Source organism: Eublepharis macularius, chromosome 15 (genome assembly GCF_028583425.1).
Source record: "Eublepharis macularius isolate TG4126 chromosome 15, MPM_Emac_v1.0, whole genome shotgun sequence".
NCBI classification, from domain to species: Eukaryota; Metazoa; Chordata; class Lepidosauria; order Squamata; family Eublepharidae; genus Eublepharis; species Eublepharis macularius.
The window spans coordinates 38,073,225-38,093,865 of record NC_072804.1 but is presented as its reverse complement, the minus strand read 5'-3'; the positions used below and the strand labels follow the sequence as shown (position 1 = coordinate 38,093,865).

Here is a 20,641-nt window from a genome sequence, read left to right as displayed (position 1 = left end):
CCTTTGCCAGCTCCCATTCAAGTGCTAACCAAGGTTGACCCTGCTTAGCTTCTGAGATTGGGCTAGCCTGGGCCATCCCAGTCAGGCCATATACAAACTAGCTTATTCCCAAACAACCAAAATAGAGGCTGTTTCTAGCCCTCAGGCTTGCAGAAACCTTCTGAAACCTTCTGGCCTTTCTCCATCATCCTTTCCTTGTTAAGAACGCCAAGATATTTGAAATCTGGAAATAAATTATGCAAAATGATACAACTGTATTCATTTTCTGAATTTATTCTGATCTCTAATGTGTTATTTTTTTCCTGCTGCTGAACACATTTTAGGTAACTATATTAATAAGCCATCAAAATACCAAGCCTAATAAATTAACTATTGTGAAAGAACAAAGAAAAGACTGGAAACTGCCCAGGATTTCCAGGCAAAATGTGAGGATGTCACACTGGGCAGAAATTGACTGGGGAGCAGCCAGCTCTTTATTCCAGATGCATCCCAAATCCTGAGAAGTAAAGAGCAGGGAACTCAACCTGGCAGAGGAAAGCATTTCATTCATTCCCCAGAAGTGTGCCACTGCGTGGAACAGATGCTTTTGCTCCAAAACAAACAAACATAACAGACAACTCTCACTTGAGAATTGTGCTAATGCTCGGCAAGTGTGTGTTATTCTGAATGAGCAACAGCATTTATAGGATCCAGAAGTGTGATCCAGCTGGCTGAAAAACCATCATCTCTGGAATGCTTTACGTTCATGTTGCTGCTTCCCATGCTTGATGAATGGGATGGAGATGCAGTCCAGTGTGACACTCCGCAAAGGAAAGCAGCCCACTTTTGCCAGGAAGCAGAGCATGGCCCTGGTGCTGGGGCAGAGCAGGTAGACCCCCCCACACACACACACATACACACTCATCTTTTCTTCCTGCCTTCTCTGGGTGACTATCTTTTGTCATCTGAGAGTTTCTCTACACAAGCCATCTTACAAGAGAAAGCTCAAGTGTTGAGAGACACCATGTTGTTTAAAAAGACAAAGCAGAAAGCTCTGTCAATTTCACTTCTCTACAGAGCTGGCAAAGATGGCTCCTGAGAGGGTTTGTTAATTTTCTCTTTGCTTCCCAGAAGGGGAGGTGAAATTGACAGAGCCTTTGGCTCTGTCTTTTTAAACTATGCTTCCCGGCTAACGTTGCACCTCCCTACACTTGAGCATTATCATGTAAGATATCTCGTATAGAGAGACTCTTAGAAAACCACAGATATGGGCAGCTCTAAGGGAGGCTGCTATTTTCCTTTTTGCTCTTCCCCACAATTACAACATCACCTACCACTCGGTGAAGGTTCTTTACATATCTATTAGGATATGTGCTTTACTGGATTTCCCTTTAGTTACCGGGCAGGACACCTGCTGGGAAAAGGGAAATCCCCCCCCCCCAATACCTTACAAATCTGTTCTGCTAATTCTTCCTCTGTTATTTGCATGAAAGTGTGCATGCACATGGGAACACACTCTGAGCATGTGATTCTGCATGCATCGCCCAAGGCAAAACTTTTAAGTCTTTTAAACGGAGAGGAGAATATTGTAAGCCACTTCGGGTTCCCACTAGGCAGAAAGGCAGGGTATAAGTAAACTAAATAAAATAAAGCATCAAGCACCCTTCCTAATTTTCACATTCTTTCACAAAGACCGGTATCATGATACATGATACAAAATTAACCGCACATCCCACTGAGCCATTTCAAATATTACTGATGCTCATTGTAGCCCAGAAGAAATACTCTCCCTGCCATCCAGTTCAGACTCTCATTTGTCCTTCCGGGACCTCTCACACCCACAGCCTAACCTGCATTTCCATTCCCCTTTGCCAGTCTTTGCCAGCCACTTCAGGGGGTTTGGGGTGCCACTCAAGGACTGGCAACTGTGTGGGTAATCCACTCCTGTTCACTTGGATGCCAACTTCCTGGAGGCTTAGGCTGACTACTGGGGAAGGGAGAAGAAAGCACACCACTGGGGGTTTTCTGTCTCAGTCACCAAATGGGAACTTTAGACTTAGACTGTCAGACTGGCTTGAAATTGCCCGGAATTCAAGCAATGGGTCTCAAGGGATGAACATTTGGAAAGTGGCTTGCCCAGGGAGTTTCAGTCCGTCAGCACTTTGGAGGCCCAGAAACCAGCTCAACTGGATTCCAGCATCTCTTTGGCTTTGCTCCAGCTCTCTGGTCTTCTGTTTCACCCTTTTTTGGGAAACAGACGAGCCCGAGGTTTCCTGCCCGCAGCTTTGCCCCAGGTGCTTGGCAAGCTGACCTTGCCCGCTGGCACAGCAACAAGGATCCTGGCTGCAAGTGGCAAGGCATCCATCCAATCCTGGGGCATGTCTCGATCAGAGGGGAGCATCCATGTGCTGCTCTTTCCTTGCCCCCATGTCCCTCTCTCCTCCTCGGTGGCAAGCGCCAAGGGGAGCTGTGACTCCCTCCTTCCAGTCACTCCTCCCACAATAAACTACCTTTTGGGATCTATCAGCTGCCAGGGCAGGTTCACAACATTACAGAGAAACAGAGGAAGCTGAAAGGACAAAACTGTCATTTAATTTCGTATTCTCAGTCCGACTGCAACGTTAATTCAAAGTTCCATACAGCAGGATTACACTTTTCTGTACTCCCTCTTTCTGTACTCCATAATCCACCTTGAGTCTGTGGGAAAGGCAGCCTATAAATAACAATAACTGTGCTGTCAAGTCACAACCAACCCCACCATGGAGTTGCCAAGGCAAGAGAGGAGCAGAGGTTGTTGCCTGGTTTTCCTTGGTGGTCTCCCATCCAAGTACTCTCAGGCTAAGCAGGGTTATTCTAGCTGCTGTGGGTTATAAATAAATTACATCAAATAAAAGGGGATGCATGGAGAGCTGTAAGAGAAGGGAAGCGGGTGGGGGAGAGAAAGCATGCCAAAGGAATCATTAGGGAGGAGGGGGCAGCAGGGATGCTGAAGCAGCAGCAGGGAGGGTTCCTATGGTTGACGGGGCTCAGGGAGGTGAATGACGTTGCTTTGACAAGAAAAGGTGGGAAGAGGAAAGATTCTCAATAAGGATCTTGAATAAGCAAATGCTGATGGAGAAAGAGCCTGCGACCCTCTCACTGGAAACAGTGGAGGCAATTTCCAGGTCCTGGCTGTCAGTTTTGACTCCTCACTTGCCTCCCTGCCTGCTTTGGTGGCCTTTTGCTTGGTGGCATCACTGGCACAGGTGGGCTTTTGCCAAGCCCCTTGCCCTCTGTCAAAGGCTTGCCCTCCCGGGCCCTGGGTCACCTGGCACCGCGAGGCCTGCCTTCCTGCCCTGCCCGGCCTCTCTGGAGCCGACGACAACTGTGCCTTCGGTGAACTGCCGACAGCACAGCGGACTCGCTGGCCCTCCCGGCGGGAGACGAGAAGAGCTCCCTTTCCTCGCAGACGCCGCGCGGCTTGCCAGTATTAGGGCCAGCTTCCGACGGCGAGGTCCCATGGAGCGAGAAGCAAGGCCAGAGGGAACTGCGGAGACCGACGGGCAGGGCAGCGGCTGGGACACACACTTCGTAGTTGAAAGCCTTCTCCAGCCGCCGCTCTGCTGCTTGCTAGCCTGGCCCGGCTGCTGCCCCCCGAAGAGAGAGCACTGCCCCCACCCCCGGGAAGGACAGCCTAGGGATGCCATCCTCCAGGTAGCGCCTGAAGATCTCCTGGAATGACTAGGGATCTTCAGATGACAGAGAGAAAAGGACTGCTTTGGAGTGAGGACTCGATGGCATTATACCCCGCGGAGGTCCCGGCCCTCCCCAGGTCCATCTCTAAATCTCCCGGAATTCTCCAACCAAGAGGTGGCAAGCCGAGAGCCCCGGCGCCGGCAGAGACTCACCCGAGTTGACGAAGCTCATGACGGTGTCCGCCCCGTCGAGGGCCCTCCGCGGAGGCGCCCAGCTGGGGCCGCCCTCCTCCTCCTCCTCCTCGTCCTGGCTGGCCATGGCCCGGTACAGGTCCAGCATGAAGAGGGGCGCGGCGGAGGGCGGCGGCGGCCAGTGGCGGGCGCCGGCCGGAGAGACTCTGCCCGGCAAGCCCAGCAGGGCCAGGATCTCGCGCTGCATCTCCCGCTTCTCGCGCCCGCTGAGCCGTCGGGGCGGCGGGGGCTGCTGCCGTTGCTGCTGCTGCAGCTGCCGCGGACAGGAGGCGGCACGCCCGGCCCCCTGCCGCTCCGCGCGCTCGCCCGCCACCAGCAAGAAGAGCAGCGGCAGCAGCCGCATCGCGCTCGGCGCGCCGCTACCGTCGGGGCGGCCCTTTAAGCGGCGCGGGGCCGGAGCACGTGCGCGCTGGGCGGCCCGACCCGGCCCGGGGGAGGTGAGCGCCGGCAAGGCTCGCAGGCCGCGGTCCCCGGCCACCTCCACGGGGGACGAGGGCGCTGCGTTGGCCGAGCAAGCTCTTTGGGGCAGAGGCCGCTCCTCCAGTCGTAGCAGAGCTGCGGTCCCTTCGGGGCGGGCCGAGGGCGGGGGCCTGTTTGCAGGCTGGGTTGCCAGTCTCCTGGTGGGACCTGGAGATCTCCCAGAATTACAGCTGGCCTCCAGACTTCCCCTGGAGAAAATGGCTGCTTTGGAGGGCGAACTCTGTGGCATTATACCCCACTGAGGTCCCTCTCTCTCTCAGACTCCACCTGACCTAGTGGTTAGGGTGTTAGGTTGGGATCTGGAGGACGTGAGTTCGAATCACCGTTCTGCTGCCGTGATTCAACTCTTCATACCCTCCATGTATCTGAGGAAGAGAGCTGTGGTTCTCAAAAGCTTATGCCTCGATAAAGTTGGTTAGTCTTAAAGGTGCTACTGGACTTTTTACTATTTTGCAGCTACTGACTCACACAGCTAACTCTTCTGGATCTATGAACACTCTTGCTGTGGAAGCTCCTGGGTGTCTTTGGGCCAGTCACATACTCTCTGCCTAACCAACCTTACAGGGTTGTTGTGAGGATGAAACAAAGAAGGGGAAATCAACATCAGCCACTTTGGGAGGAAAGCAGGGTCTAAATAAAGAACATAGTATCTGACATATTGGGCTATAGTCTAAGAAAACCTATTCTGAAATAGTGTTTTTCTTTCCGGAACTAAGAAACTCCCGTCTGGACTTAGTTCTTGAATAAATCACAGGATGCTTTATCCTCTGGGGAACATTTTTACTTAAGCAGGGAAACGCTATACCAGTATATAAAATTGCAAGAAATCTTCTAGAAGGGTGTGCGCAACTTTAGTCAAGCTGACTCTTAATGCATTTCAGGTTTTAAAAAACGGACAGGAGCTTTCCAGAACGAGTGTCACGCATTCAGGCTTTCCCCTCTTCTTTTGAAACATGTCACCAATTTGGGCGTTTGCCCCGGTTTCAACTGGGCTTCCCTCCCTTAAGTCTGTTGCCTTTATAGATGTGACATAGCCCAGCCCAGCAGCAGGAGATGGGAAAAGCAAAACAAAAGCCCACCTCCACTGCAACAAAAGTGGTGGCGGCTAGAATATGGCATTAGGGTCTGGGAGAACCAGGTTATATCCCTTGCTGTCATGGAAGCTTGCTGGGTGACCCTGAGCTGAGCACGCTCTCAACAGGATTGTTGTGAGGATGAAATAGAAAAGGGGAGAACAACAAAAAAGTTGTTGGACACCTAACTGGGGAGAAAAGCAAAGAAGACATATCTGAATAAAGCATCAATGAAATTTTCCTTCTCAGAGCATCACCTACCTGCCACAGGAATGGGCAAATTTTTATCCCAAGGGCCATGTGTGTCCACCTTTGATCCCCCCAAAGTGGGCAGAGACCCAGAGACCCTTTCTCCCACAAGGCTTTTAAGAGCATTCAAGCTGTTTTGTTTTTCAGGAGCTTCACTCCAAGGCACCCAGCGAACACCGAGAGGCTGCATGAAAAACTGGGCGGGGGGAGCATAGCAACCACGCTCCAGTTTGCTCACTTCTGCCCTCCACCTTTCTATATGTACATATGTATTGTCAAGTCACAACCGACTTTTGGTGACCTAAGCAAGGGGCGTTCGAGGCAAGCGAGAAACAAAGGTGGGTTGTCATTGCCTTCACCTTCAGTCTTTGAGTTTCCTATTGAAGTACCAACTTCTCTTGGTTTCTGAGATCTGATGAGATCAGGCTATACCATGCTGCCTTTCTGTGCCCACTTTTCTATAGCAAGTTATATGCTCAGCCCAATTGGAGTTCTGCAAACCAATGAGATCATCATGGCATCCTCATGGCGGGTGCCCCATCACAGGACTTGGGCCTGGACTCTGTGCCTACCACACCAGAGTTCTGGAACACACAAACTAAACATTAAAGACAATGCCTTTAAGAATGTACAGAGTGCAATTCTCACCACTCAAGTAACTGCAATCCATTGGCTTGAGCCCCTTTTTAGCTAAGAAATCCTCACCCGGGACTGTTTATGACACAAAGTCCTGGCAGCTTCCCAGGCAATAGACAAGGGTGAAATCTCCCCTTTGTTAATACTTTGCAGAGAAGCGCCGATGCCTTTGCCTTTTGGCTGAGTGACGTCTGTTGCTTGAGTGCACCCGGGCACTATAATAAAGGACTGGTACAGGCACTCTAAAGTAATCCCTTTATTAGGACTAACTGGTACTCTCTCAATGCATGAGTGAGAGCTCACCCTCAAAGTGGACGTTTAAAAAAAGTCTTTTAAAAGGATGGCTGTAATCAGAAAACCCCCAGATGGGACAGAACCAGGAGTATCTTTCTTCTGCATGTGCAAAAGCCTGGATTGGCCTCTTGGTATCACTCAGACCCTCCTGAGAGCAGCAGACGTGGCAAACTTTTTTGGGCATGCTTTCCTGTTGCACCAAATTTTTGGCGTTATTAGATGAAGTTACTGGCCGAGTAGCGCCAGGGTTTTCTTATCTTACAGAGAGAAAAAAAGATAACTCACTTTAATACAAGAGCAGACAATAAGAGGCCAGGGTCCTTTTATTATTACTGCAAGCAATTTTAATACAAAAAGTGTCTCCCCTCTTTTTTTGTTTTTTAACAATTCATTGGTAGAGCTTCAGAGTTCTGGCTCAATTTAACCAACTGAGAGAATCACACAGCAATGTGGTCAGAGTGGGCCAAGAGCAAAAAGTTAATAATACAGGAAGACCAGAGAGCCCCCCCCCACTCCCTTCCCCTCCCTCATGTATGGTCACATGATCAGCTTTTTTTTTTTTAAACTTCCTCTACAAAGGAAAAAAATGAGCATACAAAAAGCAAGACGGGGCTTGCTAGCAAGTGGGCTGCTGGTGATAGACTCTGAAACATTTCCCAGAACAAGCTACGGTGCGTGTGGAAGCCAGCTTTTCTCCTCGGGAGTGGAGAACCCGCAAACGTCAGTCTGGTCCGGTGTGGAATTTACCAGTTGAGACAATAAATAGGAAATTGATGCAGTTAAATAGCAGTTCTTGAACTTAAAAAGTGGTCAGTCTTTTACAGTGATGAGACTGGAGAACGAGGCACAGTAGCTCCCCTTTTTGTCCCCATATTAAAAATGTCATCTTGCGTCCCCAACCCCCCCCGATTTCCCACACCAGGGTGATGTTTCTGGACAGCGGTAAGTGCAGCCCCCTGAAAACGTAAGATTAGTTGTTCTTTAAAAAGCTCAACTGCGGACAGTACTTTTGTTTTGCTAGAATGCAGCACTTTTTAGTGAGCTTCTTTACTGTATGAAGCATGTGCAAAATTTTACTTCTTTATTCAAACTCACTCCACTGACCTTCAGGTAAAAACCACCCACAATGATTTCTATTAAAAATTGGAAACAGAAGTTCCAGATTCCCAACACCTCACATTTCTCTCTTATTGAGGTATCCATGATTTACAAAAAAAGAAAAAAATAATAATAAAAGAAAGAAAAAGAAGAGGAAAGAAAGAGTTCCTTAAACACTGCTGGATATTCAGGTGTTGCTTTTAAATATATTTTAACCTTGCTGAGACAGCAAGTTAAGTTTTTATAAAGATGCATTTAGGAAACAATCCTAAAAGATAAAGCAGGATTGGCTCCTGCACTGCACAGAAATCCTATTTATAATTTTTTTTTGCTTCTTTTTTTTCTTACATTTTCACATCATGACCTTTTTTGCTTGCTTGTATTCTCTTCCACATTTCAATTTGCTTTCCTGGGCCCCCCAACGCAAAGAAGGTCACCAGAAGGCAAGTTTTATCTACATAAATATTCACATGAAAATAGTAACTTACAAAGAAAAAAAAAATAAACAGAACAAAATAAGGCAGCTTCATAACACAATTATTCTTTTACACTTTTAACAATATAATTTCTCCCGTGTAGAATAAATATACATCCAATGTATGAAGCAGGATTAAAAACCGGACACAGGGTTTTGTGTGTGTGTGTGTGTGTATAGAGGTGGGCATGTGAGAATGGAGTATTATCTCTTGGGGCCTGGAGTTTTGGGGGTGGCAGTGGATGTTTTCTTGGACATGGTTGGGATTTTGGAAGGCTTTGCCATTCCCCGTCGGGAACTGCTCTGCCCGCCCGTTGCGCTGCTCTCTGAAGTGTCTGAGCAAGCCGACTGCGTTTCCAGAAGGTCAAAATCGGAGGCATCGCTGCCCCGGCGGCTGCTGGCTCTGCTGCCTGCACGGCTTCCAGCCCGGCTTGTAGGGCGACTGGTGGTTTTCTTAGGATCTGAAAGTTAAACCAGATATATGTGACTACCACGGACGGTCAGGAGAGACTAACAGCCCATCTTTCCAGTTTCTCAGTTGGCATCTATGCTTCCCCACAGCCCCACCCCTATCTTTCAACTGGAGGCTGCAGCTGCTGGTCTCTCAGCCGGTTGTCACATTTTCGCATGCTCCAACTGGGGTGTTCTGGTCCACGTGACAAATGTGGAGCAGGCCAGGGGCAGGCCAGCCGGCCCTTTCCACAGCAGAGCTGAATTAGCCCAACAGCATCACCCCTTGGAAGATACTCCAGATGCTAGAGCAGCTGGTGCTGTTGGCAGCCATGCCTTTGCTGGTGTTTGAGCATTTGTGTTGCAAGCCCAAGCTGTGTCCAGGGAACCACTGGCTGCTCTCCTGGGGGATGGTGTTCACCTGCTCGGTTGGTTTTGGCCCCGGAAGAAGCTGGTGAGGAGCTGTTGCTGGTATCGCCAGCAAGGGAAGTTCTGCTTGAGTGGAAAGTGGGTCGCTTCAGTTTACTGCTTGAAGATGGGGTGGCCTTGAAACAAAGAAATATTGAGAGGTTTTCAATACGGAAGTCCGAGCCATAATCACATCTGAAAAGAGGTCAAGCCCAAGGAAAAATCTGCAGTCTAGCAAGAAGGCAGTCCAAACATCATCATATAGTGAGGAAATAAATACAGGATCAGATCCAGTAGAGGAGTTCCATGAACGGAAGGAAGTGGGGATTTCTGCAGATTCCCCCACCCCTTTGCTACCAACCTCTCTGCTGTGGTTCCGGCAGGCTCCCTGGCCCCCAGAAGCAGGGGAGGGAACTCTGGGGGTTGCAGCAGGAGGGAGGAGGCAAGGAAGCTGTGCTCTGCGGACAGGAACCCCTTTCTGTCTGTGCCCGCTACTGATGGATCCAAGCCACAGCAGCAAACAAGACAAACGAAGGGCTTGGCCCAAGCGTTTAGTTAAACTGAGGTTCACAAGGACTGAATTAGTGGTGGCACCAGAGGATTTTAAGGAGCGCTTCCGTTTCCTGAAATTTTTTTTTGCCTTCTGATGATAAATATTTATTCCTGCCGGCCTTCCCCACTTTCTTCCTGATTGTTCATGTGCTGCAGCTAGAAGAGACAGAAAACCTGATGCAGGGAGTCCTTTTTATCACATGAAGCCAGCTAGTATGTCAGAACGCTGCCCTGTCTCTAAAGGAAGAGAAGGGGCACTCCAGAGTGGCCAAAAATTCACCTTTGGCAAGGTTAAGTCACCAAAATTTAGAATCAGGAGACTGCTGCATTTCTCCAAACCTCTCTCAGCAGTTTTTTAAAAGCTCAGGTGAAGGTGGATCTTTGTGGAAGGAGGATACAGGACAGAAGAGGCTCGAAGGGGCAGGGTTTCGTCAGATTCCAGCCCAACAGGACCAGAACTGGCATGTTACCTCTCCCCCATGCCTGAGAACTTAAAGACACAGCCTGCTTAGCACAGTCCTGCCTGGGGAGCAAGCAGAAGGGATCCCATCCCGACCACAAAGGCCTGTCCACAAGCAACTTTCCCTGGGATGAGTAACAAGTCTGCAACTTATACCAGCCCACCAGTTACTTAAACACAGAAAGCACCAGAGGTGGGGAACTGCCTAACCACTAGCCGCTTGCATCATCCACCTCTGCTTTTCTACCAGGCTGAAGGGCAGGCAGAGACACCGAGACTGGTAGGGCACAGTCAACCAGAAGCTTAGCATTTCAGACTGAGGAAGGGGGAGAGGCACTGCAACCTCCACAGTGAGGTTAAAAAAGAAAACAGAGTCCCCTGCTGGTTGGTGCAGAAGGTCCCAGATACAATCTCTGACAGCTCTGCAATTAAAAGGGATCTCAGTAAGCAGAGTTGGGAGAGATGCTGCCAGGCAGAGAGGGGCGATTTGAGGCTAGACCGGCCAGGGGACACGGCTCAGCAGATGGCAGCTCCATATAATTTGTGACCACCAAGTCAACCATTGCCCTGCTGCTATCAGTCAACTTCACTAAGATCACTTCTGGTCTTTGCACAGACATCTGCAGGACTGAGAAAAGACCCAGACTTCCCATCCACATGGAAGCTGCCTCTGATTTACTGCAAGCTTCCGAGCAAGTTCGGAGTAAAGCAGGTTTAGGAAAAGTTGCAGAAAAGCCAGAAGGTGCACGGAAGTATTATAATGCTGTTTGGAAGCAGGGGGGGGGGGGGGAAACGGCTCCTCTTTAGCATCCAAGCTGGACCAAACAGCTGATGTGGAAGTGAGCCAAGAGGGCTCCCATCTAGAGTAGCCTCTGGTTTCCCAGGGTGCCTGGGTAGCCGCTTAAAGGACTCCCCCCACTTCCTCCCCCCCAGACCAAGCACGGCATTTGTGCAGATGCAGTTTTTGCAGGTGTTACGTGGGCAGTTCAGAGGCAATGGCAAAGCACCCGTTTGTCTCTTGCCTACAAGGTCACCATAACTCAGCTGCGACTTGACAGCACCTTACACGCACACAAGTTAGCATTAATAAATCACTTCTAAATGAAGCCTCCCTTTAGGTAGGGAACTCTTTTACCGTATTGTTTCTTGGATATCTGAACAATGTTCACCATTTCAGCAGAAACTGTTTGCAAACTGTGCTCTATACTACCTGTGTGTACTCTTTCTTTTAAAAGAAAGACATTTGAACTAGGAACCTACAAAAAGGCAACAGCCTGAGCATCAGAGGAGGGTTAGCCAAGCGCTGTTATAACGAACAAGGAAAGCGTTACAAAAGGAAAAGGCCGCCGGCCACCCTGCTCCACTGCCCCAGGGAAGCCATACTCTACCTCGGAAGCAGACAGGTGCAGGTCGGCAGTATCGGAGACCCTCAAAGGGGTGCCTGCCTTGCTGTTTACCAACCAGGGTTTGTCATAACAGCGAGTGAAGTGATGCAGAGTCTGTGAAATGGAGAATCCAAAGAGAGGTGGAGGGAACGGGGGTGGGGGGAAAGGGATGGGGAAGTGAGAGAGAATGGAGGCAGGAGAAGGAAGTGTCCAGGATGGAAGGAAAGAAATTTTAAAAAAAGTAAATAAATCCTCAAATTAAAAAAAAATAGAGGTTGTGAAAACAAACGCACATTGGCCCGGTGAGATGGAGGATGCACACAGGCGGAAGCACGCAAAGTGCTCAGGGGTCAATGTGACCGTCTTGGCAGTGTGCCCAGATTGGAGGGGGAAAAAAAAAATCCTGACATTTCAGAAGACAGGAAACAAATCAGAAATGGCCCCCGAATCAAAAACAAGACACACACAAACAAAGATACGATTTGGAGGGGAGAGTAAGGAAGAGAAACTCGCCATGTTTTCTACCTACCTGCATGTGGCAGGGCGTTGCAGAGTGAAGGGGGGAAAGAATGATTCTGAAATTTCCCTCAATGGTGCTGAGGTTTTGGCTTCTGTTGGCATCCTCTCATCAGCACCTACCATACGCTGAGGCCCAACTTTCACCCCACCCCAAACATCCGCACAATGGTTGATTCTGTGGACCGGATAGTGTCACGTCTTGTTCACAATCTCTGTAGGACCCTATTTGTGTGTGTGCGTGTGTGCGCATGTGTGCGCGTGTGTGGTGGCCTGCACTATGCTATTTCATCCAGCCATATGGGGACTCCAGCCTGCTGCACTCCTTGGGTTCTGAACTCATCTCAGGGGTGACTGACAGCTGCCTTCCGCAGAAGCTTGGCACATTTTTAACGCCGCTCTCAACTGCCTGTGCAGAGCATGGGTGCATTGCCTGTGCCAAATGTGCACCGCTGTAAACAGAGGCGGGCCCAAGCCTGCCTGCCTGAACTGATCTTGGGAAAGAAAGGAGTTAAACAAAGAAGTTAAATGAACGGGAAGAGCCTCTTTGGAAGGCTGATGAAACCCTCTTACCTTTGTCCCGCTGGCAGGCGTGGCTGGGGAGGAGGGCATAGAAGCGCAGCTGTGATTGCTCTGGCTGGCGCTAGAACTGGATCGTGTTGGGGAAGCTGCCCGAGAGGAAGGCTTGGACCTGCGACCCCTGGAGCGGAATGGCGCCATTCCCTGAGAAGCTCCCTCTGGGAGAATGAATTTCTCTCGAAGTTCGAGGTTAGTTCTTCCACGTGCTGAAGGAAGGATGGAAGGAAGGAAGGAAGGGAAAACACAGTAAATCAGTATCAAAAGACAAAAGCTTTCTGACAAACTGCAAGCCTGTTTGGGGAGAGGGCCCATCTTTTCTTCCTAGTTCCTACTGATGGCACACCCCACGGGAATACCATCCTGGCGCTCTCAATCTGATAGGTCACCATCTAAAATATTCTAAGTTAGTTGGAGAGGGGCAGAAAAGGCTATCTTGGCAGCAGAGCACATGAAGTGCCTTCTACTGAACTAAACTATTGGTCCATCAAGGCCAGCATGGTCTACCTTGACTGGCAGCAGCTCTCCAGGGTCTCAGGGAGAGGTCTTCCACACCACCTACTGCCTGGTCCCTTTTAACTGGAGATGCCTGGGACTGAACCTGAGGCCTTCTGCATGCAAAGCAGAGGCTCTTCCAGTGAGCCACAGTCCCTCTCTGAAGCAGCTAGGAACTCAAGCACAGAAGGTGCTCTTTGTAATTCACACAGAGCGACCCGGCCCAATCTGAGCCAGCACAACTGCTCATTTTCTCTCTCCAGCCCCAAAGCACATACTACTCATGGGACAACTGTGTGATCATGCACAGGCCGTGTTTGGTACAATCTGCTTACTGGTTTCTGTCAGAGAAATTGTGGGGGGGTGTCCTTCTGGTTCAGCACTGGAAACTGCCGGTCCAGAATTGCAAAAGATGAATCAGCACATGCTTTTATGCACCAAAACACTAAAGATTTAGTTAGGCTTAAGTTGCAAGATGGGAAAGGTGGTGCGGCATAACCCGATCTCATCAGATTTTGGAAGCTAAGTAGAGTTGGTACTTGGATGGGGGGGACATCAAGGAATACTCTGCAAAGGAAGGCAATGGCAAACCACCTCTGCTTCTCACTTGCCTTGAAAGCCCCTTGCTGGAGTCACCATGTGTCTGATGAGAATTGACTGCACACATACATACGTACATACGTACATACATACATACGTACGTACATACATACATACATACATACATACATACATACATACATGTATGTATGTATGTATGTATGTATGTATGTATGTATGTATGTATGTATGTATGTATGTATGTATGTATGCAACTTGCAAAAGGTCTCTGTGAATAACATAACCTAGAGCTCTCAACCCAGCCTCATGCATTTGGCCACCTGAATCCCCAAGATACAGGAAGGGAACAAATCCAGGCATGATGGGAGATTTAAAATTTCCAACCACGACATAACATCTCTGCTTCCTAGTAAAAGGAGCGGCACATCCTGCTGTCTTGAAAAGCCAACAGACAAATATAAACACAACAAAGAACATGTTTGTTAAAATAAGCGAGACCATGCAGAAAGCCTTGCAGGGCAAAAAGTGACATGTGAGATTTCACACCACATTCCCTCCCCCGCTCCACTCACAAGCAGTTGCAGCTTAATACAGCATTGCAGGGGGATAACCTGGCTGGCAGGCAGGAGTGCCCCAACGCTGTGCCAAGACTGCCAAGAGAGGGGCGCTGACAAGATCTCCTGGATGTTAAAGGAACACATGCACTGAGTTCAGGCACAGTATGGCAGGTGCGGAGGCAAAGAGGCTGCAGCAGACCTGGCCCGAAGGAATGGCTTTGAGGACTCCAGTGCGAAAGTAACGAGAGTGCCTGTTGATCTCCTAGAAGGGGTGGGGCATACTCCATGGGAAGAATGCAGTGGGGAAGATGCAAAGCCTCTACCTTGATGTTACATGGAAAAGTGGGATAGGAGTATTTTGGCAAATGCATTCATTTCTTGAAATAATGACAAAGATATCATGAAGGAGGCAAGGGAAACTTGTAGGGCATGTTTTCTTGTTTGGACATTAGACACCCAGATTCTCATCTCTGATCCTCTGTGAAGCCCCCCGGGAGGGGGCCTCTGGGCCAGCGGCTGCAAGGAAAAAACAGCACAGACAAAGGAGATGGTGCAACAGGAAGGGGCTGCACAAGTATGGGGGACGAGCAAGCAGCCTCTGGAGGCAACGAATGCCCCTGGCAAACTGAGGCTTCCTTTGCGCTGCCCTTCCCCAAGACTGCCAGCCACAAGCACTTTTCTCGTATTATTTGCCACAGCACTCCCCAGGGAAAGGGGCCAGGGGAAGACCAAGCCGGGTTAGAGAAGCAAAGCCATTCCCACCAGGAGAGGGAGATGAAAGCCAAGAAAAACTGCCAACCTATCGGAGACTGACTGGCAATCGAAGAGCTGGAATCAGAGCGTTTTATTTTACTTCCAGGGTGGTGAACTAGAAGAAAGAAAATACACCAGATGCAAGGAAAAGACTGAGCAGGAAAACAACCAGCGGAGTGGGTCAGAGGAGGAGGAAGAGAAAGGCAGGAGAAAGTCTTGCGCACTAGCATGCGGGGTGGCCCTTTTGGAAGTGGAGCCTGTAAAGAAAGGTCAGCTCACAGACACAAAGATGGCAGGGCCTCAGAGGTACCCCCACTTCTCACTCTCTGCACAACAAGCTTCTAATTACCACGTCTTCCGTATTCACCGGGAATTAAATCAGCTCGTGAAGATTTGAGGAGTGTTCATGTATACATTTTCAAGCTGGTTCGGAACCAGACAAAATGTGATGGTGCTTGAGGTGGGAGATCTAAATAGAAGCCCATCTTCCATTAACTCACACAGAGGCACACTCCACTGGAAGGTGCTCCTGGACAACATCCTATACAATGAACACAGTGCAGAAGAACGTCCTGATGGTTTGTGCCCTGCAGTCATGATCCTTTACTGCTACTCGAACCAGCCTTGACAACTGCTGGTCTCACAAATCTTTTCTAGTTAAGTCAGAATCTTAATAATGAGGGGACTAAGATTTAGACTTCAAAACACTGGTCAAGAAGTGTGTAACTTCCTTACCTCTGCAAGGATCATTCTTCACTAAAAATTCATCCAGGGCCATCCATCCTCCACCGACACGAACCATGACTGTACTGCGCAGAATACGGACCAGCCGCAGCTGCTGTGAATCACCAAACTGTGGAAGGAGCAGCAAGCAGAGAAGCCGTTTCATAAAGACACTCAAAAATACTGGGCGGGGGGTGCACCAGGCTCTTCTCTAAAAGGGACTGCAGCAGGACAGGCAAAATATTTCCACCTCTGGAACAATCTGGGCCAAGACATCTAATTTTTTTAAATGAAACTGACTCATTTTAACACACAGTTAAAATATAAGATGAAAATGCTAATGTGTCCACTTTGCTTTGCATTGACTATAAATTCTCTCTTTAAATTTCTCTCTGCACTTTGGGGCCATCCTACTAGTAAAACTGCTTGGAAGGTAAGAAGTTGTTCAGCCTTTCGGACGCTTCCTCCCTGAAGGACCTGAGGTTTTGGGAGGCCAAGCAGGCCGGCCCTCCTGATACAGTCCATTTTGAAGAAGAGCAGCCGGTACTGAAATGGAAACCAGTCAAGGCATTCTAGCACTGCAGCCCTCTTCCAGATGACAGCAAAACCCTTCCCATGAAAATCTGAAGTCCAGCTAACATTCACCGAGTTGGAAGAGTCTGCTGGCCACCAGGAAAGCACCCCAGAGACACACAAGCCAGGCTCCAGGGAGGCATAAGAATCAAATCTCAAAATCCTTCTTAACAGCAAATGATCCTGAACAGGCTAAAATCTCCCTGATGAGAAGCAGAGATGCAAGAAGCATTTTCTGGCTCTTTGGTGGTCCTTTCTGCAGCTGTACACTTTACATGCTGGATACTTTTATCACCCTGTTTCAGAAATCTTTGTTTATTCCTTTTTATACCACCTCATGGCCAGAAAGACATCACTATTCTCCTGTCAGTTTTACCACTGAATTATGAACTCTCCCCTACAGAACTGCCCGCAAGCCTTCAGCAGCCCAGGCCATGCGACCCGTCTAGCTCAGAACAGTCTACTTGGATCTCCAAAGCGGGACCCTTTCCCAGCCCTGTTACTCAAGATCTAGCTGCTTTGGACCACATTTTACAGATCGGAACTAGATTTTTCTATATGACAAAGTTTTGGAAGGTTAACTATATGGAGACTTCCCACATTTTAAGCTCAACATCTGATATACATTTGATGTTTTCTACAGGACATTCAAATTATTCTGAAGATGTTACATAGCTAAGCTAATCAGTCAAAATGAAATCCCAATATAAAAGTTCACTGTATCAAATAAATCCCATGTCACACGTAATCAACACAGAAGCCGAATGTATTTAATGAAACAAATTTAAATGGATTCATTGAGACTTCATCCTTTGGGATCAAAATTAAGTGAGATGCGACATGAAGCAATTTTCCATTTGCCTTCTTGCGGCCTTGAGTTATTAAGTTGGATGCATGCCGATAGACTGAAGGTTTAGTGATAATTACGGAAGGAAGTCGCCTAAATGGATTCAGCGCTCGTATCCCAAAAGCAATGGAAACTTAATCTGAAACAATCCAGATGCTGGTATACACTCAAAACTTTTCTGTGCCAGGAGCACAGAGGACAGATCACAGGAACGAGGCCTCAGCTGGCACCAGACTCCCGCCCTACGCGGGCAAGGCTGACTCACAAAGAGCTACATGAGAAGCTGACCCTGGCAAGAGCCACGTGTGCCATTTCGGGGATGATTGGAAGAGGCAGCTTGAGAACTGACCGGAGACCTATAAATGGATCTCCCGCCCTTTTCATATTTGTAAAAGCAGCCACAAGGAGAAGGAATTTCAATTGGGGTTTCAGCATTGGCCTGTGCTGCTTTCCTATTCCTATTACCCCCTCCTCGCCTGTTATTTGTCTTGAACTGCACCTGTAAATCAGCTATTTTATTCAGCCCAGCAACATCCTCTGGGCAATCAGTCCCAGAAGGTCAGGGTATCCATGAATCAAACCTTCAGAATCACAGGGTTACACTGTGGGAAAGGTTTCCATCACTTGTGAACTGAAAATAATGGCATGAAACTCTGCACATGCTCTGCACTGGCTTATGTTTTCCAAGGCATAAGAATAGGGTCAGGGGCCGAGCCTGGCTCCAGATCAGGTGGCAGAGCTGTGTTCAGAGGAACATTCCCCTGGGATGGGAGGTTTCAGCACTGCCTGGCTGGCCACTTTGTCCCTTACACAGTTCTGGAAAAGACCTGAGATCTCAACAAAAGTGCCAGGGCCCAATGTGTGATGTTGTGGGCAGCCTGTGTGCCCAAACCCTGAGATTACATGTCACCTTTTGTCATACTTGTCACTGTATACCAGGATCTGGGCTAAGTTAATACATCCAAGCTCTTATCACAACATTCAGATAAGCAGAAGCCACCCAGAGCAGAAAAAAAGATTGCTGTGTTTTTTTAAAGATACGCAACATGCAATGCTTTTAAGGAAACGCTCTACAAAAGATCTTAAAGGCAGCGTAGCAAGGCACACTGTACCTGGTTGCCGAGGAAGAACTACGAAGGAGAAAGATGCAAACAAGAGGAAAAAAGAGAGAGGGAAAAGGGGAGAGAAAACATTGTAAAGAGTTAACACAGTGCAATTCCGATGACCAGTGTCTTGTTACCCACAAGTACCTCCCATCTGGATATTTCACGCTATTTAGCTTACTAAGCCACACTTTTTAGTCTGTTCCTAAACAAGGCAAAAAGCAGAAGACGCAACCTAAACTGCTTGGGAAAGATGCTCACCAACTACAGAACAGGAGCATGAGCTGGTGTAGACCTCCTTCTTTACAGTTACAGCTGGGCTCATGGTATTTATTTGGCTACCTGAGGGAGCACTTCTCTGACTGCGCACGCACGCACACACACACACACACAGCTATTCTGCTGGCTCCCCTAAAAATGTTGCCATCCTGAGCATATGCCTTGACTACTGGTCCCCTGGCTAAAACCAGGTTTCTCCGGGGTTCAGAGGAAAGCAAGGTGGCTTTTATGTCATGTCAAGACTGAAAGGGTTTGCTTCCAAAACAGCAATCTGAAAGAAAGCAGAAATCTCAGATTCTCAGAGCATTTTCAGAAGCAAGCTCTTGGGCTGTAAAATGAAACAGACAAAAGAAGGTACTGTTTCATACAGCACACAATGGACTGATAGAACTCACTGCCACAGCACATAAACCGTGGCCACTAGCTTAGATAAGTTTATTAAAAGGGACGGGGAGACAAGTTCTGGGAGGCCGGGTCTGTCAATGGCCGTTATGCATTAAGATAAATGGAACCTTCCTGTTCAGGGGCAGACTATATGCAAATAGCACATGTTGGTACAAACCAATGGCTTTGCAGCCATTCCCTGGAAAGTCAGCTAGGAGAGCCTTTTCCCAGTTTCAGCTGGCCCTCCAATGGTTAGTGATGTACAGACTGGATTACTATTAAGGCACTGCTGGGGCCTTCCAATGAAGACCATCCAGAAGCTCAACCCACCATAATCAAACCGGCATCATATAACCTTCTCTGACTCCAAGCATGCTTCCAGGTCCAATTTATGTTGTGCTTTTGACCTTTAAAACCTTAAATTGCTTGGGCCCCGTATCATCCTGCTCAAGTCTTAAGGTCTCTGAGGGAGGCCTTCCAATAGGAACCTCTAAAGTCTGAAGCGAGGCTGGCAGGAATACCTGGAGGGCCTTGTCAGCCCACAGCACACAGCCTATGGGACTCCCTGACTCAGGAAGCAAGGTCCGAATGTCTCGCCGAAACCCTTTTTCTTCCAGAATTGCCTTCAAATGCTGACGGACAGCACACGCTTATCTATACCTGATGACATTTTAAAATGATTTTATGTAGAAATGTTTTCTACGATTTGTGTATTGTTTTTTTGCTTCAAGCCTCGCTCAGTATATTTTGAAGACAGTAAGTCAGCAGAGAAAGCACCTGAACAAAATGATTAATTCCCTACTTGTGCGTTTCCCAAAAATAGCTGGATGGTCAACTCTTAGAAACAGGATGATTACCTTTCATCTGGCCCAGCAGGAGGGAACATTTTGTGTTTTGAAAAACAGGAACAACAACAACAACAACAACAACAACAACAACAACAACAACAACAACAACAACATAACCCATCCTGTTCATCACCTGCCAACAAGGCTGTAACCTCTGGGATTCGGGAGCCTTTTCTACTGGGACCACCTCCCTCTCTTAAGGAATGATACAAAACAAAACGGGGCTTGCGCAGACCTCCAGGGAAGATTGCGCGCTTAGCTGTGCAGGAGATCAAAGACGGCCACGCCATGAAAGAACAGGCTGTCAGAAGCCACACCACATGGCAGGAGGAGGGCAGGCCATTTTTTTCAGCCCCAAGGCCACATCTTCTGAGGACTCGAGAGTGGGATCCAGACTCTTCCTGTTTCCAGTGCCAACATCTAACTTGGATCACGCACACATGAAAGCTGACTTAGACTGAATCAGGCCTTTGGTCCATCAAGGTCAGTACTGTCTTCTCAGACTGGCAGTGGTTCTTTGGAGTCTCAGGCAGAGACTTTCACATCACCTACTGCCTGGTCCTTTTAACTGGAGATGCTGGGGATTGAACCTGGGACCTTCTGCATGCCAAGCAGAGGCCCTTCCAGTGAGCCACAGTCCTTGTTTTGATGGAGACCAGGCTGCAGGCCTCCTTCCCAATTCTGCTGCTCTTGGGGGTCCTTGAGCCATTTAGCAACTTTTCAGAAGCAACAGCCTGCTAGCCAGATGCTGTCGTCTGGCCAGCCAATGCTCCTAACTGTTTAGCAGCCCAGTGGCCAGGGGAAAAGCTCCTGCAGGCTGGGCCCACCCTCCCCCAGGCCTGCTCTCTGCTCTAGAAATAACTGAACTCCTTTGGCCTTACCCTGTACTTGTTCTCTCCAATCTGCTCCACTTGGAACCTCTTAGCACATTTGCACTGGGCCACCTGCCTTGTAACCTGTT

At 48.6% G+C, this 20,641-nt stretch overlaps 2 protein-coding genes across 8 annotated transcripts in view; both read right to left on the bottom strand.

Moving 5' to 3' along the window:
* BMP8A (bone morphogenetic protein 8a) overlaps positions 1-4,746 on the bottom strand; it is a 30,550-nt gene extending 25,804 nt beyond the window's left edge. The window contains exons 1-2 of the mRNA XM_054998879.1: positions 4,740-4,746; positions 3,867-4,469 (exon numbers count right to left, since the gene is read on the bottom strand). Coding sequence (XP_054854854.1) covers positions 3,867-4,469; positions 4,740-4,746 — 610 coding nt within the window. The remainder of the gene's footprint in view (positions 1-3,866; positions 4,470-4,739) is intronic.
* Positions 4,747-6,942: 2,196 nt separating this feature from the next.
* Positions 6,943-20,641, bottom strand: part of MACF1 (microtubule actin crosslinking factor 1) — a 286,862-nt gene continuing 273,163 nt past the window's right edge. For 4 of the 7 annotated variants that reach the window (XM_054998843.1, XM_054998845.1, XM_054998847.1 and 1 more), the window contains 7 exons: positions 20,562-20,636; positions 18,179-18,196; positions 15,659-15,776; positions 12,555-12,766; positions 11,469-11,579; positions 9,082-9,205; positions 6,943-8,671 (listed from right to left, as the gene is read on the bottom strand). In XM_054998843.1, coding sequence (XP_054854818.1) covers positions 8,415-8,671; positions 9,082-9,205; positions 11,469-11,579; positions 12,555-12,766; positions 15,659-15,776; positions 18,179-18,196; positions 20,562-20,636 — 915 coding nt within the window. In that variant the 3' untranslated portion in view covers positions 6,943-8,414. The remainder of the gene's footprint in view (positions 8,672-9,081; positions 9,206-11,468; positions 11,580-12,554; positions 12,767-15,658; positions 15,777-18,178; positions 18,197-20,561; positions 20,637-20,641) is intronic. The other 3 variants (XM_054998846.1, XM_054998848.1, XM_054998849.1) reach the window with 1 other exon arrangement.